Source organism: Electrona antarctica, assembly GCF_951216825.1.
Source record: "Electrona antarctica genome assembly, chromosome: 11".
NCBI classification, from domain to species: Eukaryota; Metazoa; Chordata; class Actinopteri; order Myctophiformes; family Myctophidae; genus Electrona; species Electrona antarctica.
The window spans coordinates 49,079,734-49,099,310 of record NC_136792.1 but is presented as its reverse complement, the minus strand read 5'-3'; the positions used below and the strand labels follow the sequence as shown (position 1 = coordinate 49,099,310).

General features: G+C 44.9%; 3 protein-coding genes across 3 annotated transcripts in view; all 3 read left to right on the top strand.

The window, feature by feature from the left end:
• LOC306932193 (uncharacterized protein) overlaps nucleotides 1–3,007 on the top strand; it is a 25,690-nt gene extending 22,683 nt beyond the window's left edge. The window contains exon 18 of the mRNA XM_079513890.1: nucleotides 1,791–3,007. Within this exon, the coding sequence (XP_079370016.1) occupies nucleotides 1,791–2,356 (566 nt within the window). The 3' untranslated portion in view covers nucleotides 2,357–3,007. The remainder of the gene's footprint in view (nucleotides 1–1,790) is intronic.
• Nucleotides 3,008–6,967: 3,960 nt separating this feature from the next.
• LOC306932192 (chloride intracellular channel protein 4-like) lies at nucleotides 6,968–7,798 on the top strand (the record flags this gene model as incomplete). The annotated part of the gene is made up of 1 exon (XM_079513889.1): nucleotides 6,968–7,798. One exon carries the CDS (start codon nucleotides 6,968–6,970, stop codon nucleotides 7,796–7,798), a length of 831 nt encoding a protein of 276 aa, XP_079370015.1.
• Nucleotides 7,799–17,435: 9,637 nt separating this feature from the next.
• Nucleotides 17,436–18,032, top strand: LOC306932191 (protein RER1-like; the record flags this gene model as incomplete). The annotated part of the gene is made up of 1 exon (XM_079513888.1): nucleotides 17,436–18,032. One exon carries the CDS (start codon nucleotides 17,436–17,438, stop codon nucleotides 18,030–18,032), a length of 597 nt encoding a protein of 198 aa, XP_079370014.1.
• Between the last annotated feature and the right edge of the window lie 1,545 nt (nucleotides 18,033–19,577).

Sequence of the window (19,577 nt, the reverse complement as noted above, 5' to 3'; positions counted from 1 at the left end):
TCAGTCATGGGCTGTTGAATATAGCTTGCTTTAACCAAAAAACGCAATCTGGGAATAAAATCTGAGATAAAAGCATTCTTCTGGATCTGATAACGTGGAGGCGGATGGCAGGCAAAGTCCTCACTTCCGCCTAATTTACTGTTCTAGGGAACAGTATCTAGGGATGTCCCAATCATGTTTTTTGATTCCGTTCATTTGATTTTGAGTATCTGCCGATACAGATTTTTCCCAATCTGATATTTATACACATTTATGCATATCACAATAGTACAATATTCAAAATCACAGACAATAAAGTCTAATATCATGACATGGATATAATATTGATACTACGGATCACGTTTTTTTTGCTCCCGTTTAGATTCCGAATGATCATTTGAAAATGATTTCAAATCTCAGCCTCTCTGTAAAACATTGAAATTAAATACTAAAGTCGGGTTATAACTGGCTGTCAATGGTGACGCACTTATACGCTATGTTTCAATATTGGTTGGGTAACAGGTAACGTATGTATACATGTATGTAAGTTGTAAGTTGAATATACTATACTGTGGTCGGCTGGCCACAGTTATAACCCGGCATTGATACATTTCTTAATTACGTCACCATCAACATCTAGTACTGTATATAACTCCGACCCCCTGGCCAGCCGGGGCGCCTGATGGAGGGGAAAGGAACTGGTTGGAATAACGTGTTCCTTCCACGCGCTACGTGCAACCCGGGAAACTCCCCCCTGTCAGGTGTAAAGGAGCAACTTGGACACTCATGCATGAAGGAAGCATGAGTTCAAGTCCGTTGCTCTCTCCATGTCCCCCATATATGGTGACTAGGTTGGCGGAGGGTGTGTAGAGCCCAGGATCACATTAGATAATTAACACAGAGGTGAAAAAATGGGTTACAAAATCGTGGGATAAAAAAGAAAGTCGGCACGACCACCCACTGCTCTGGTTGCGCAAGTAATAAAAGAAATAGCATGTGACACGTTGTCATCTTGTAGATGTGATATTTTCAATATATAAAATCACACCCGAGTGAGGGGCGCTCTTATCATCATACGTCATCTCATTCCGGCCAATTAGAATTTGCGTCCTCGCCTTCGCCTTCGTCTTCAAAGTTTGTGTTTACACAAACACTCAAAACTGACCATTCATTATCAATGGCATTTAATGTTTGTAGTGCGCAAGCAGAGCGCGCAAGTACTGTCGACCGCTACAAACTGTCAAATCTCAGCTTCTCTGTGAAAGAACGTTTGAAATATTGAATTATTAGGTTTAGCTATTTTCTACGTACCTAGTTTTTGGAGGTAAAAAAGTAGTATTGTTAAGTATGGTAAGAGACGGCTTTCGATGGTGACGTATATGTCGATCAGTGTCGGGTGGATTAAAGGAAATGCCTCTATGTATATGTAATTTGTAAGTTGATTAGCGGTATACTGTGGTTACTTTGCGCCCCGTTTGATGCGTATGTATCGTAGCAGCATATGACGTCAGGGTATAACTGGTATAACTAGCTCTCAATGATGACGTAATAAAGATGTGGATTAAAGGACCCAATGCCAGGGTGTAATTGGTTTTCGGCGACATGGACGAAAACTATTACTTGCACGCTCTGCTTGCGCAAGTAATTAATGTAAAGGAGTCAAAAGTAGGTTACAATATGTGTCTTTGAAATGCAGTGAATGTCATAAGTATTCACATGTCTGTCTCCCTCATCTCTTTCTCTCTCTCTCTCTCTCTCTCTCTTATTCTTTTTAATATTTAATGGTTTTTACTGTGTTGTTTTCTCATCAGATTTCTATCGTCTCACTCTGGACCCAAACACAGCAAGCAAAGCACTCCGTCTGTCTGACCACAACAGGAAGGTGACAAAGGGGCCAGAGGGGACGGAGCTTCAGTCATACCATGATCATCCTAACAGATTTGACGATGAGTGTCCACAGGTTCTGTGTACAGAAGGTCTGACTGGACGCTGTTACCTGTGGGAGGTAAAGATGAGTAGAGAGGTTAGGATAGGAGTGACTTACAGTCGAATCAGCAGGAGAGGAGAGGATAGTGTGCTTGGAGATAATGATCATTCCTGGAGTCTGGAATGTGGTGGAGGCCTTTACATGGCCATTCACAATAGGAGGGACACTCTCGTCCCTCTCTCTGGCTTCGAGTCCAACAGAATAGCAGTGTATCTGGACTGCCCTGCTGGGACTCTGTCCTTCTACAGTGTGTCCCCTGACTCACTGTCACTGACACACATTTACACCTTCCAGACCGCATTCACTGAACCTCTCTACCCTGGGTTTCTGTTGTATGATCTCCCCGGGCCCTTCTCCTCCTCCTCACTGTGTCTTTGTGAGGACAGATAATGTCTCTGATGAGCTATTAAACACAGCCAATATGGTTGCTCTGGATGTAGCCTCTAGATAGCAATGCGACTTTTTTGTAGCTTTTCAGCATAAACGTCGGATGCATCTTCCTGTCGCTGGCTTCCATTGACAAGTAAGGGTAGACTGAATCTTTGTATCTTCATGTCGCTGGCTTCCATAAATTCTCCTTTCATTGTCAATGGCATTTAATGTTTGTGTTGCCCCCATGGGGTTGGAACCCCATGGGACAACCATGGCCAAACCAAATATAGCCTTGCATTCCGTTGTATGTTAGGCTACTGTTTGCACATGCATTACATGTGAACATGCCAACCCTTCTGTCTCATCACGTTTACAATATAAACTGGGGATTTTTTTATTTATCCTATAAACAGCTATAGTGTTTAAAGGAACATTCAGTGATTTGGGTGATTTGGAAAACCCCCGGTCCGCCCCGGTAACAAGATGTGCACATGCACGCACTACAGTGGGGGGGACACGCGACAGGCCAACAGCACACACACCAAGGCCCGCCCCCGCTCGATCATGATTGGCGGAAGGCCCCTGTCTATCCTGATTGGATGAAGGCTTGGCCACCTAGCCAAAAACGAAACCTAAGGTTTTTTGACCCCCAGGGGTTAACTGGAGACAGGGAGGAACTCCTTATATGGTCAGCACACTCTATAGTAGGGAGGATTATCACATCAAAACAAAGAAATCACACCCGTGTGAACTGAGTGGAGTAAGGTCTTATATAGACTGATCAGCTGTGGTCTGACGTAATGTCTGACGTAATGAAATCACACCCGTGTGAACTGGGTGACCATAGCAACCGTGCTCATTTTTTGAGCACAGACAGACAGACAGACACGTAAACTAACAAAGCCAGTTGTAGGAGTGGTTTACATCACTCAAAAAATAAATGATATTTGAATTAAGTGAAATCACTGAATATACCTTTAATGTTTGTTGTCTGAACACAAACATTAAATGCCATTTACAATGAATGGAGAATTTATGTCATATGTGTCTGAGCAAATCGGCATACGTATGTCGGTGGGAACCCTTGGCCAACCATTCTTGATGATGTACGATGATTTGAGCGACCCCTCACTTCACACAGGTGTGATTTTTTGGGACATATGCAACTGACACCAGGAGGCAAAGCCCCGTAGCTCCTGTATAAAAGGAATGGACCAAGTACAGACCCGTGGGGGACGCCAGTCAACAGTCTAAATCTGTGATTGTAAAGACAAAGCATGTATTTTGTTTTAGTTCCAATTAGATTGACGTAACGGTGAAGGTGACTGTATATATTATATTCCCATGCAGTGCTCTGTAAGCATTTCTGAAACAATAACAACATGAAATAAATGTACATTGATGATATACAGTAAGTGTCCCTGTATTTATTTCGTTTGGGTCCGTTTGTCAAGTAGTGAAAAGTATAGCCGTTTTGGACGTAGCCACCCGATGCTATGAATGAACGATAAGCCACCTCTTGAAGAACACAACATTACAAAAAGGAGTGGTGTAAGGTCTTATATAGACTGATCAGCTGTGGTCTGACGTAATGTCTGACGTAATGAAATCACACCCGTGTGAACTGGGTGACCATAGCAACCATGCTCATTCTTTTTGGTACGAACAGACACGGGTACATTTATTTTGGTACGAACAGACACGGGTACAAAGCCAGTTGTTGGAGTGGTTTACACCACTCAAAAGAAAAGCAGTGAAAGACTTGAAAGTTCCACTTTCTCTCAAGTACCCCTTGGGGTACACGGTACACCTACCCAATTCTACAATGACTCCTAACCACTACACAGTCTTATGAAGAATGTTTCTATACGAGTGGTTCTCAAACGATTTCATGTCAAAGACCCCCAAAATGATATGTATTTGCCCGCTGACCCCCATCTGAAAATATTTTGTTCCAGGGAGGAACCCCCAAAGATTTGAGTTGTAATGTGTGAGCGTTTGCTAGGCCTACCATTTGTAGCCTTACTAGCCTACACTCTGAGTTAAATTAGCAGCTTTTTGGCCATGTAGATTGATTCTATCAATTTGGTGGTCCATGGAATTAAAATGACTGAGAATCACTCGGTTAAACTGGTAGAATATAGTTAATTCACAGAAAATACGATAACAGCCATATACATAACCAGCCTACATAACATAACAGCCTACATAACCATTGCAACAGGGCTTGGTTTAGAAAAGCTAATGTAATATATTGAATAACATAAATGTAGCTTTACAAGGCTAGACTGGCCTTGTAGGTAGAGAACTGGACTATAGTGAGAGCTTCATTGTGGGACATATAGGACTGTGGAGATAGTTATACAGACAGACACAATTAGAAAGTGAATGTCAGTTTTCTCCGCATTATCTCCACTGTGCACAGGAGAACCATGTTTTATATCCGTGATATTTTTCAGTCGCTTTCCATATGCGACGCAAAATGTGTTTGTTTTGGTACAGGCGCAGCCACACTGTTTCACGTTGGACAACCGTCGGGCCACCGTTAATGCACGTTAGGTAGTAAGTAGTTTTGTAGGTGTCGGAAAACATTTGTTTGGGGTTGATTATGGCATGTGGTAACCCCCCTCTGTTTACTGTGTGTGTGTGTGTGTGTGTGTGTGTGTGTGTGTGTGCGTGCGTGCGTGCGTGCGTGTGTATAGTCTATGATGCAAAGCGTGGGTGGTCAAGGCAGCCAAGGTAACACAACAATAATAAAACCAGTTGGCGACTAACAATACACAAATCTGTCTGGTGTTGTTCGTACATGTGCACTACATAGATTTGTTCTGCGCGGCACGTTCCTGAGCCGTGCACACGGTTAGGGGAACATTGATCTCCATATATATGGGCATGAAAGGGACACAGGTAGATACAGAGACAGAGATCTATAGGCACAAAGCGGACTCAGACAGATGGGTACAACGCGGCGGCCAAACTCTAGATGTGAGGGCCGCGTAGTGGCCTGAACTAGGCATACTATGCTGTATGCCTATATATGGGTATATATGTGGGTCGCATGTGGCATGAGGTGGTTCTGGACAACCACTGATCCAAGCGTCCCGCCCCCTTTCATGACGACGCCAGGCCCAGGAAATAGTTTCCGATGCATTTTTCCCACAGACATTTCAAAACGTATTTATTTAAAGACCTTATAAGCGTCGTACAAAGCCAACTCTTGTCGTGACAAATCATGACAAAAAAAACACAATATTTTGGACCAAACAAATAATTACAAAGAAGAAAAACAACAAAAAAAAGTGCCGTTTTCTTCTTCTTTCTAATTATTTGTTCAGCCCGAAAAAATTGTGTTTGTTGTCATGATTTGTCACGACAAGAGTTGGCTTTGTTCGCGGCGTGAACGTCTTTAATTAAATACTTTCTGAAAAGTCTATGAGGAAAATGAACAGGGATTTATTTTCCGGGTCTCTCGAACTACGAAGCACAGCTGCACACTCACAAGAGTTTGGCGTAATTTATTTTTATAGAAGGAATACAACTACTATATAAAGCTCTGGCACGCGGTTTTCGAATGATGTCAACAGAATGCTGGGACATTATCCCATTTAATCAGACTATTGAATGGTCTCAGAAGCCGTGTATACTGACCTACCAAGATCTCAGTATAGCTGCATTCTGTGCTTTGATCGCGGCTGCTGTTTCGATGGCAGCGGAGGGGCGCCGTCTCAAGCGAACTTGAACAATGAGCTCCACCACAGAGCGAGCTAAAGCGAGCGAGTTGCTGTGGCGGATCCGATATTACTAACCCTATACCTCTAAACCTAACCCTAACCGCACACGGAAGCCATAGGTGAGTCTTAACTGGCCACGTGTCACGATATCTGTCTGTTGAATACCTTTTATTATGTAGTGATGTCCTAGTGTTTCCTGTTTTCCCTAGTTACTGTTTCCTGTCTTGTCTCATCTTACTAGTTTTCTGCACCTGTGTCCTGTTAGTCTCCCAGCCAATCCCTGTGTTGATTGTTAGGTCTGTTCTGTTATGTCTGTTAGGTCTGTGTATTGTTATCCTGTGTCTACTTAAACCCTCAGTTCCTTGTCTTCCCTGCCAGATCTTAGATGTTGTTACAGTGTTCAGTCCTAGTTATGTTCTCGTAGTGTTCTTTGTATTCTCCTGCGTTCTCTTGTGTTCCTATGTTTTGGAGAATAAATCACCTACATTTGACCTGCTCCTGCTCTGTTTCTGCAATTGGGTCCTACATCCCCTGAGTCGCACCGTGACACCACGTATGACGGACTAACATATCCTCAAAACAGTAGCCATGATCAACGCACAGAATGCATATCTACTGAGATCTTGGTCGGTCAGTAGAGACGGCTGGCTACTGAGACCATTCAATGGTCATTCAGTATAGCATTCAAAACCGGAATGTTCAAGTTGTCTGTCTGTGACAGGAAGGGCAGCGGAGTGTGATGTCACATGCCCATATATGGAGATGAGTGACATCAGCGCTCATCAGTATACAAAGTCCAGGATGTCTAGCAGGTAACATCACAACGCCTTAAGAGAAAGCAAAGGAGTAAAGTACGCAGGGCAAAGTAAAACGTTCACTCTAGTGCCAAAACGGTACAATGTCTCTCTCGGCGTCACAGAACGGAACAGATGGACCCGTCATCGAGCTCTTCGTGAAGGCGGGGAGCGATGGAGAGAGCATCGGGAACTGTCCTTTCTCCCAGAGGCTGTTCATGATTCTGTGGCTGAAGGACGTCGACTTCAAGGTGACCAGGGTGGACCTCACGAAGAAACCGGCCGTCCTCCGCGACCTGGCCCCCGGCACACACCCGCCCTTCATCACCTTCGACGGCGACCTCAAGACCGACGTGGTCCAGATCGAGGAGTTCCTCGAGGACGTCCTGCGCCCGCCCAGGTTCGCCAAGCTCGCCGCCAGACACCCCGAGTCGAACGTGGCCGGCGTGGACGTCTTCGCCAGGTTCTCGGCCTTCATCAAGAACCCGAAGCCGGAGAACAACGAAGCTTTGCAACTCGGGCTCCTGAACACACTGAGGAAGCTGGACGGGTACCTGTGTTCGCCGCTCCCCGACGAGACGGACGGCGCCAAGGTGTCCCGCCGCAAGTTCCTGGACGGAGACCACTTGACCTTGGCCGACTGCAGCCTGCTCCCCAAGCTGCACGTACTCAAGGTCGTGGCCAAGAAGTTCCGAGGTTTCGACATCCCCAAGGAGATGTCGGCCGTGTGGAGGTACCTGAACAACGCCTACGCGCGCGAGGAGTTCGCCAACACCTGCCCCAGCGACAAGGAGATGGAGCTGGCCTACGCAGCCTGGTCCAACAACAAGCTCTCCCCGCACGTTCTGCGCCGCTCTGTCCCGCCCTCCCGTCCCCTCGTTCACGAGAAGGAAGAGACAAAGACAAAGAATGTGGACCCAAACGCTACCGCATGAACCTAAAGCACGAACTATAGGCCTAATGCATGAAACTATTACTTTTGTAACTTCCCGCTGTTTCTGAGGGGCGATATCCCCTCGTACCTCCAGCTTTGTGGGTTTGTGTAAACACAAACATTGAATGCCATTGACAATGAATGGCCAGTTGAGTGTTTGTGCAAACGCAAACATTGCGTAAGCACAAACATTGAAGACAAAAGCGAGGACCCAAATTGTGATTGGCCGGAATGAGATGATGTATGTGATGAATCATGTACTATATGATGATAAGAGCGCCCCTTACTTCACACGGGTGCGATTTTATTAGGGATTTGTAGCCACACTTGGTTGTGCCACAATCCCAGGTTATGCCATTTACAAATAACTACACGGGTAATGTTTCAGAGATAGCCTAAACAAATAATGGGTTTAGGTTTCTATGGAGAGCCTGCCTGGGCCGCCAGCCTAGCGGTCCAGGCACATAAGCTCCTAATGCTCCCCGTTCCTGATGAACTTGGCTGTATATGTCCCTCCCCCATCTCCACCAAAAGAATGGTGTGCGGGCCCTACCTCCTTTCTCCCCAAGGGGCCAGTGAGGCACTCCAACGTTGAAGCACTGGGCCCTATAGTGGTAAGAGGAGGGACTACAGGCGGACCCGTGGATTCATGACCGGGAAACCCCGTGCAGCTGGGCTTTAACATTGAGCGCTCGGTTGCACTTCCACATTGGACCACCAAAATGTGGTGGTCCAATGCGGATGTAGACGTTTTGAGACGGTCCTTCCGGGTGCTTCAAAACGCCACTGAGCAACTTCCACTGACATGAATAGCGGAGGGGGCGGAGCTTCTCGCCAGATCAGTATCTATCCTTTTATATACTCTATGTTCCTCCCCCATCTCTCCTCGTTTCTGTTCTGTCTCCACTCTCCCTATAGGCAAAAATCCCAAAGAATATCTTAAAATAAAAAATAAAAAGTTTCTTCAGGGAGTGCAGAATTATTTAATATATTCTTTAAAGGACCACTTCGCCACTTTTCAACGTATCTTCATATAATTGGTCCTCACTAATAATCATGATAAAATGGCACAATTCTTTCCTATACTCAGTTTGTGTCTCATAGGAGGACTGTGGGCAGTTCAGAAACCCGTCCACCAGTGACATCATTGTTAGGCAGATTTTTTTTAAACAAGATTTTCTTTTTTACAAAAAGGTTTAGATTTGCATTATCGTGAGAACGATGGCTTCCATTTTCGCTTCCCCATCGATGATGTTACTGGTGGTTAGGTTTCTGAACTGCACTCCCATGTATGAGCCACGGACCGAGTAGAAAAAATTGCCATTTTATCATGATTATTAGTGAGGACCAATTATATGAAGATAGGTTGAAAAGTGGTGAAGTGGTCCTTTTGTTTTGTTTTTGCGGCTTTCGCCTTTATTTTATATTTGTTGTGTAAACCACTCCTACAACTGGCTTTGTTAGTTTACGTGTCTGTCTGTTCGTACCAAAAAATGAGCATAGTTGCTATGGTCACCCAGTTCACCCGGGTGTGATTTCAGTTAGTCTACGTGTCTGTTCGTACCAACAAATGAGCATGGTGCATTGTGATTGGCCAGAATGAGACATTACGTCAGTGACCACAGCTGATCAGGCTATATAAGACCTTGCACCACTCAGTTCACACGAATGTGTATGAATGTGTATGAATGTTTTTTGAGTGGTGTAAACCACTCCTACAACTGGCTTTGTTAGTTTACGTGTCTGTCTGTCTGTCTGTCTGTCTGTCTGTCTGTCTGTCTGTTCGTACCAAAAAATGAGCACGGTTGCTATGGTCACCCAGTTCACACGGGTGTGATTTCATTACGTCAGACATTACGTCAGACCGCAGCTGATCAGTCTATATAAGACCTTACACCACTCAGTTCACACGGGTGTGATTTTTTTTGTTTCATTTGCTGCTTTCTTTCGTTTTAGAGTTTTTAGCTATTTTGACAGATGGGGTGGGGGCATTTGAACAAGTTTTAGGGCGATTTATTTTTTGTCATTTACTATTGTCCTACTAGACCCCAGGAGATGTTTTCCGTTTGTCTGAACTGGAACCTAGGGGGATGCCATACTATGTGTCGTAGGCTCAATATGTCAGTCTGTCATCTCCTCCTTCACATTCAATAGACCCCGCAATCTTTTGTGGCCAGATGTCATATAGCCCCCTGTCATAAATAGCTAAAAACGCAAGAAACAAAACTATGGGATTTCAGTGTAATATGTACAGATTTTGGGGGTTTTCTAGTAGTGTATGGAATTGTGTTTGGGTGAGATCGGGTTGGATACAGAAGTCTCTAAAACTGCCTCCCCCTGGCCAGCCGGAGCGCCTGATGGAGGGGAAAGGAACTGGGTTGAAATAACGTGTTCCTTCCATGCACTACGTCCAACCAGGGAAACTCCCCCCTGCATGTCAGGTGAAAAGAAGTGGCTTGGTCTCCTCATGCATTGAAGGAAGCATGAGGTCAGTCCGTTGCTCTCCCAATGTTGGCAGAGGGAGTGTGGTGTGGAGCCCAGGATTACATTAGATAATTGACAATGGGTGGAAAAAATGGGGTTGCAAAATTGTGGGATAATTCTTTTTTTTAAAGAAGACAGGGTGTTTTTTTATTTTATTTTTATACCTGAATGGTAGAACTGGTAGGTCTCCCTGAAGGGCTCCATGGAGACAGCGCCCCCCGGGGGCAGGAAGGGCACGGTGCCGCTGAGGACCGTGTCCACGGTCAGGTGGTTTTGGTCGTCCAGGCCGCGGCCCGTCTGCATGATGGAGAGACGCTCCTGGCCGGGGTGGAACACCACCTCCGCGTGGCGGGTGAACTCTGCACCGGTTGAATGGGAAATGGTACATTTATATAGCGCTTTTATATCCAAGGCGCTTTACATAGATTGTGCATTACATTCACCCATTCACACACCTTTACATAGATTGTGCATTACATTCACACACCTTTACATAGAATGTACATTACATTCACCCATTCACACACCTTTACATAGATTGTGCATTACATTCACACACCTTTACATAGATTGTGCATTACATTCACCCATTCACACACCTTTACATAGATTGTGCATTACATTCACACACCTTTACATAGAATGTACATTACATTCACCCATTCACACACCTTTACATAGATTGTGCATTACATTCACACACCTTTACATAGATTGTGCATTACATTCACCCATTCACACACCTTTACATAGATTGTGCATTACATTCACACACCTTTACATAGATTGTGCATTACATTCACCCATTCACACACCTTTACATAGATTGTGCATTACATTCACCCATTCACACACCTTTACATAGAATGTGCATTACATTCACACACCTTTACATAGAATGTACATTACATTCACCCATTCACACACCTTTACATAGAATGTACATTACATTCACCCATTCACACACCTTTACATAGATTGTACATTACATTCACCCATTCACACACCTTTACATAGAATGTACATTGCATTCACCCATTCACACACATTCATACACCGATGGTGGAGGAAACCGTGCAAGGCACCAACCTGCACACCGGGGAGCAATTATGGGGTTCAGCATCCCGACTAGCATGTCTGTCTGTCTGTCTGTCTGTCTGTCTGTCTGTCTGTCTGTCTGTCTGTCTGTCTGTCTGTCTGTCTGTCTGTCTGTCTGTCTGTCTGTCTGTCTGTCTGTCTGTCTGTCTGTCTGTCTGTCTGTCTGTCTGTCTGTCATGCATGTCATTTCTCTGAGTTCAGAGCAATAGCGCAGCAGTGGTGCACCGTTGTTGCATTCATTAAAAGTGGGACTTGTGCTTTCATATTTACACAATGGTTACATCTGTATGAGCACGCACACACACACACACACGCACGCATATACAGCTGCTTCCTATTACAGAGGGGAGGTAAGGGCTTCATATCACATCACATCCATGGAGACAACACAGCTGGCTGGGAGACTGCACACACACACACACACGCTTGCATGCACGCACCCGCGCGCACACACACACACACACACACACACACACACACACACACACACACACACACACACACACACACACAAACACTGATTTTGAAAGATGCTTGGCTGTTGGCTAATACCAAGGCAAACAGCCAACCAAACAAAACTCCAACACAAACATTCTCATGTCCACACACACACGCATGCACGCACGCACGTGTGGGTGTGTGTATGTATAGTTGTCCCGATCCGATTACGTGATCGGAAATCGGGGCCGATCAGGTCATTTTCAAGTGATCAGAATCAGATCAGGAGCAAAAACAAAGTTATCCGGACATCCCTAGTATCAATATTATATTCATATCATATTAGACTGGATATTGTCTGTGATTTTGGATATTGTACTGTTGTGATATGGCATAAACGGGTTCTATGAAAATATGAATATCGGGAAAACTCGGTATCGACAGATGCAGGACGAGGACATCCCTAGTGTGTGTGTGTGTGTGTGTGTGTGTGTGTGTGTGTGTGTGTGTGTGTGTGTGTGTGTGTGTGTGTGTGTGTGTGTGTGTGTGTGTGTGTGTGTGTGTGTGTGTGTGTGTGTGTGTGTGTGTACCAACCCTCAGGTAGACAGTGTCTTCCGTTGCCGTAGAAACCGGGCTGACAGTGACAACAGAAGCCTGTGGCGTAGTCGGTGCACAGTGCATTCTGGGAACACTGCTGCTGGAACCTGGAAGCGATTCAGCGACACAGAGAGGAAGGAACGGAAAGACCGATGATGATGAATGAATAATACGCCGACATGAAACCAGAACAAACCAACTGACGGCATGAGTAATGAATGAATTAATGAATGAATGAGTGAATTGAAGAGCCAACAAATGAATAAAACTAAGATAATGGCCCCAAGTGTAGATAAGTGATGATGTCATTCGAACCTCGCACACGTCTCCTTGTTCTCTGTGCTGTACTGAATCACTGAGAGAGAGAGAGAGAGAGAGAGAGAGAGAGAGAGAGAGGGGTCAATACAATAAAAGGATCAGCACACAGGTAAATGAAAAATCACACCTGTGTGAACCGAGCGGTGCAGAGGGCTGCTCAACAACACCGCTGGCTGGCTGGCGGCGGTGTTGCAGCTGTTCGTACTCCCGATGGACGGACGGACGGACGGACGGACGGACGGACGGACGGACGGACAGACAGACAGACAGCACTCAAAAAACAAAGGGGAGATGAATACATAGGAGGAGGAGGAGGAACGAGAAGGATGGCTGGAAAACATGTGGCCAGTGGTAATACACTCACGTGCACGCCACGCACGGCATCGAGACACAGCTTGGAGAGAGCACAGCTTTTGACTCCCCCCCTACACACACACACACTGGGCTCCATATAGGCATATTGTTTTAAAAAAAGGGGGAAAAAAGAAAAAAAGGTTCCACCTAATGTAAGAAGACTCCCACTCCCAGCCTGTAATCTGTGGACCTCTGAGAGGGCCTTCAAATATACACAGGCCCCCATTTTACACTGATGTTGGTTGGCGTGATGCTGTTGTTGTGCAACGTGCGGAAGCAACTCTGAACCACCAGCTGATCTATCAGCCACACAGTGGAGTGAAGTACTGTACTTAATTGCAATTTTGAGGTATTTGTACTCGAGTATTTCCCATTTCCAATACTTACTACAAACTGTTGTACTTTTACTCCACTACATTTATTTGCTAACTTTAAGTTGCTAGTTACTTTGTAGATTTTGATTATTATTACAAAACATACATGAACCACTTCAGCCCTAGATTCATTTCGGCTATTTGAAAATAGCCGATCTGCTATTTTCAAAAGATTTTTAATACATTTGAAAACTTGAAATGGGACATTCTGCATGATGAGTGCCGCGCTATGAGCTTGTAGATCAGCTATTTTTCAACAGCTAAAGTATAACATAATGCTTAACCCATTTTGACCTGAGATCAGATTCTAAAAATGTCTTCTACATCCTGACAGTTTTCTGAAAAAGCTATGTTTCTATGTCAGTCGTTCTTCGATTTTTCAAAAATAGCAGACCTAAAAGCTCGTAGCGTGCCACTCGGTGGCGCGCTATGAGCTTGTTTATAGAGAGACAGACAGTATAGGCTGACAGGAAATGGGGGAGAGAGATGGGGGAGTGACATGCAGTAACGGCCGTCGGGATCGGGAGTCGAACCCCGCAGCACACTGCCAGACTCGGGCTACCGGCCAAGGTGCCTGGACCGCTGAGCCACAGCCCAGGCCGTGAGCCTGTGAAGTGGTCCTTTAACATGAAACTATATGGATCAGTCTGTGACATCAATCATCTAGTTAGTATGATGTCAATCATCATTTATCAATGACCTATCTATGACTCTATAGCTATAGGCACATCACACCACCGATCCGACTGCTATGCCCATATTATGGAGATCTCTGTATCTGTCTGTCTTGTCCCTTTTGTCCCCATTATGTGAAGATAAATGGAGATCCAGTTGTCCAACCGTCATGCCCATATATGGACATTATACTGATGACGTCAGGGATCTCCATCTATGGGCATAAAAGGGACACAGGCATGAAGGCACCCAGGCAGACCTGATGTGGCCTGCATGGGGTAAACCCCTCCCCAACCCTCCTGGCAGAATGAAATGTTGTCCCGGCTTCTTCACATCATCTTTTGAAGCCAAAAAGGAAGTTGATTTTACTGGGCACACTTCCCATGAATTGCTCCTGCTTTGACGTATAGCAAATGTCTGCTTGCTTTTTGGTCTACTAAGCAATGCTTAGTTTTTTTTATTTATTTATTAGTCCTTATTGGTCGCGTTACTAAACGTTCCTGTTCTCCCTTTGAGCTTCTTAGTAGTGGGTACTGTATTTATGAGCATTGTATGTCTGTCATGTTTTTTGTTGTTGTTGTGTATTGTTTTGTTACTGGCAGAGCTGTGTCACTTGTTTTGCCTCCTGTCTTGGCCAGTTCACACTTGTAAAAGAGACTTCAGTCTCAATGTGGTTTTTACTGGTTAAATAAAGGTTAAATAAAAAAAAAATACTGAAATGTTTGTGTGCCCAAATATGGAGATCATAGATGTCAGAGATCAGATCATACAATAGATTATAATCCGAGATCCCCATGGAAGCCACCGCGATCATATTAGAGCCTTGTCTTGTTGAGGGCCCTCCAACATCTGGCTTAAAACAAAGTGAGGGGCGCTCTTATCATCGTACGTCATCATGGCGTAAAATTCTCCATTCATTTTCAATGGGAATTTAAAGGCGTAGTGAAATACGTTCTTCACACCATATCCGTGGTCATCATATGGGCATAGCCTACCTAACAATGGATGCCAATAAAATGGGCAAATTCTCATTTCTGTGTGTTTTTATATCAAAAGTCCATAAAAGTATTTTTGAGTGGTGCAAACCACTCCAACAACCAGCTTGTGTCTATGTATGTGTGTACCTGTACGTGTGTGTACCTGTACGTGGGACCCAAAAAAATGAGCATGGTTACTATGGTCACTGACATTTCGTCAGACCACAGCTGATCTAGCCTCGGAAACCCAGACGTTACAGCTGATCAGGCTATATAAGACCTTGCACCACTCAGTTCACACGGGTGTGATTTTTGTAATTACTTCCTGAAAACGTGCTGCGTGATGACGTGTAGAGATACACATCGATAAAAGCCAATAAACTCACCAGTTTTATTCCCATGCTTCCTGATTCCTCCTCCACAGCTGGTTTTGATTAAAGAACTACTCCGTTTTTAATCCAATTCAAGATGACATCCAGACAGTGTATTACTTGTTTTAAACTTAATCATCACGCTAAAATATACTATAGGTTGCGGTTGCGGAAATAATCCGCTGGCTTTTCCGCATGTCTCCCAGTCACTTTGTTTACAAACGAAATTCACGTGCAGGAAGTCACAGACTTTGAGACCCCATAGCCTGGAGGGATGCAACGCTCTGATTGGTTCAGAAACTTCAGAACCAGCGTTTCAGGCTGAAACTTCAAAATAAAATGTCACCGTTTCCCTATACACCTTTAATGTTTGTGTAGGACAAAGTTTGTGCACACGCACTACAAGCTGGATATAGGAGCAGCTAGCGCCCCTCAAACAACAGGACCCCACTCGTGCATATGGCAAACAAAGTCTATGGACCTTTAATGTTTGTTTTGAGCCTAATTATAAATTCCCCGTCGTGTTTAGAGCAGTTATGATGTATTTTTTTGCCAGCCTATAGACTTTAATGTTTGTTAAGGGCTGTAAATGAGAAACATAAGATCTGGCTGATATAAATACAAATTTCAAATTTTTCAAAGACATGAGAACGTGCCCCCAAGATTTTGTATTAAGATATTGTTTGTGGCTTCCGCCTTTATTTATTTATTTTTGTAGAGGGATTGAATCACAGTAGGCTGACAGGAAATGGGGAGAGAGATGGGGAGGTGACATGCAGTAAAGGCCGTCGGGATTCGATCCCGCGGCACACTCCCAGACTGGATTACATACACATACAATAGAACATTTTGTTGATCCTCGGCCGGGAGGCGAACCGGGGACCTTGTTCAAACGAGCCGAGTACGCTAACCTGTCGGCTAAAGAGCCTTGGTTCTAGAGCACTTTAATAACCTCTTGAGCGGGTCAATGGAGACCCAATTGGTCTCCGGTTCCAACTCCGATGTTGCAGATTTTCACCCTGGACCCCCCTGGTGTTTAAGAGGTTAAACAATACCGCAGGCGCCCCTCACTTCGGATTTTTTTAAATCACCACTTCGCCTGAAAATATGTCTGGATAGACACCAACACAATGATTATAGCATGCGTTCACCAAAAATAAGTTGGAGCTTTCCTCTGGCCGAAAGGAAATGTTTATCAGACCAAAAGAAGGTAGTATCTGGTAGGAATTATTTTTTCTTCAGTACGCATAGCTTGATCTGAGTAGTGAATGTATAGTATTGCTCTAACAGCACATTAGATGTTGGTCCTAGCCTGGAAGCCAGACAAAGCTGACAGTGCAAAAATGTGATATTAATCTGGCCAGGCTATGTTGGTCCCTCCCACCCCTGAGGCGGCAGTTGGATCAGGGTAGAGTCACTGTTCCCAGTTCAAACCCGGGCTCCCCCAGAGTTAGTGTCGTCTTTGAGAGAGAGAGAGAGAGAGAGAGAGAGAGAGGGAGAGCCTATTATAACAGTATCAATAAAAAATGGTAAATGGTAAATGGTGCATTTATATAGCGCCTTTATCCAAGGAGCTTTACAGAGATTGTGCATTACATTCACCCATTCATACACCGATGGCAGCGGAAACCATGCAAGGCACCAACCAGCACATCGGGAGCAATTAGGAGTTCAGTGTCTTGCTCAAGGACACTTCGACAGTGACACTGGGGGAGCCCGGGTTTGAACTGGCAACCTTACGGTTTCCATCCAGGCACTCTACCCCTGAGCCACTGCCACTGACACTGCCTTTATGGTTTGCGAAGGCAAGGGGGAGATTATGTTTTCGTCTGTCTGTCTGTCTGCAAATATGGAGTCATACGTCATAGATGCATCATAAACGACTGATGTCAGTTTAGCCCGCTAGGCTATAGAAGAGCTGGGAAGTGACGGAAGTGCAAGCATTATACAGAATGTCTAAGGAAGGCCGCTGCGATTCAGAGCCGGTCCACAACGGGAGTCCACCCGCGACCCTCTCCGCGCGGCTCGGACAGATCCACCAGTCGTGGTTGGACACGTTGACCCCGTTCTGCGCGGCACGATGGGCGACGACCCTACAGCTACTCCTCGTCTACATGATCAGAGTGTACACGTTACAGGGCTGGTACGTGGGCACCTACGCTCTGGGAGTCTACCTCCTCAGCCAGTTCATCGCCTTCCTGTCGCCCAAGGTGGACCCTGCGCTGCTCGACGAGGACGAATACCCCTCCCTCCCTACGCGGCAGAACGAGGAGTTCCGCCCGTTCATCAGGAGGCTGCCCGAGTTCAAGTTCTGGCATTCGGCGACGAACGCCATCCTCGTCGCCATGGTCTGCACGTGCTTCGACGCCTTCAACGTGATTGCGTACTGGCCCGTCCTCGTGGGGTACTTCATCATGCTCGTCTACATCACCATGAAGAGGCAGATCATGCATATGATCAGGTACAGATACCTGCCCTTCACGCACGGCAAGATGACCTACCAAGAGAGAACGTCACGATTGAGAGCTTTTATGAAAGGAACCGGATGAATTGCAGCTTCTCTCTCTCACTCGTCCCCTGATTTATTTTCATACTTCGGTAACTTGGTGTGAATCTGTGAACTATATTTGACATGTCTATGGCGTGTATACCATGTCCACTTTACTAACAGGATGTTAGTAATGTGTACCAACCAAACTCAAACCTGAAAACAAAATGGTCCTTTGTGTTCGGCACTCGGCAGTATGCGTGACATCATCCTCATACCCAGAAGTTATGCGGGAACAGCTACTGAGTGGCAAAAAAACTGCTTTCTGGCCTTGACAGTCCATACATCCACACATAAAAGTCCTATCTGATTGACAGTCCCATACATCCAAACATAAAAGTCCTATCTGATTGACAGCCCCATACATCCACACAGAAAAGTCCTATCTGATTGACAGCCCATACATCCAAACAGAAAAGTCCTATCTGATTGACAGCCCCATACATCCACACAGAAAAGTACTATCTGAATGACAGCCCCATACATCCACACAGAAAAGTCCTATCTGATTGACAGCCCATACATCCACACAGAAAAGTCTTATTTGATTGACAGTCCCATACATCCAAACATAAAAGTCCTATCTGATTGACAGCCCATACATCCAAACAGAAAAGTCCTATCTGAATGACAGCCCATACATCCAAACAGAAAAGTCCTATCTGATTGACAGCCCCATACATCCAAACAGAAAAGTCCTATCTGATTGACAGCCCCATACATCCAAACATAAAAGTCCTTTTTGATTGACAGTCCCATACATCCAAACATAAAAGTCTTATCTGATTGACAGCCCCATAAATCCAAACAGAAAGGTCCTATCTGATTGACAGCCCCATACATCCAAACAGAAAGGTCTTATCTGATTGACAGCCCCATAAATCCAAACAGAAAAGTCCTATCTGATTGACAGCCCCATACATCCAAACAGAAAGGTCCTATCTGATTGACAGCCCCATACATCCAAACAGAAAAGTCCTATCTTATTGACAGCCCCATACATCCAAACAGAAAGGTCCTACCTGATTGACAGTCCATACATCCAAACAGAAAGGTCCTATCTGATTGACAGCCCCATACATCCAAACAGAAAGGTCCTATCTGATTGACAGTCCATACATCCAAACAGAAAGGTCCTATCTGATTGACAGTCCATACATCCAAACAGAAATGTCCTACCTGATTGCGTTAAACAACGTTAAACTCACCTTGCCACTACATTTGGCTGTGATGCACGCGGTGTCTCTCAGTATGTGATCTCCTCACCGTTCACTGACCACAGTCTGAACGACTTCTCTGACTGAGTCTCTGCTAAACTTCACTTGAAACAGGTAGCTTTTTATTTTACTTTATTATATAGACATGCCATGATTGCTATCTATTATTAACACTTACTTTAACATATACATATCACTCGCAAAATGCTGGTGTTGTGAAATGTCATCAGTATTTTAGTAACCGGTAGGCCTGTGATCTATGATAGGCTTTTTATTTATGAATTTATTTCTTTGTTTGATCTCGTAACAGACTGAGCTATGAGCGTGTT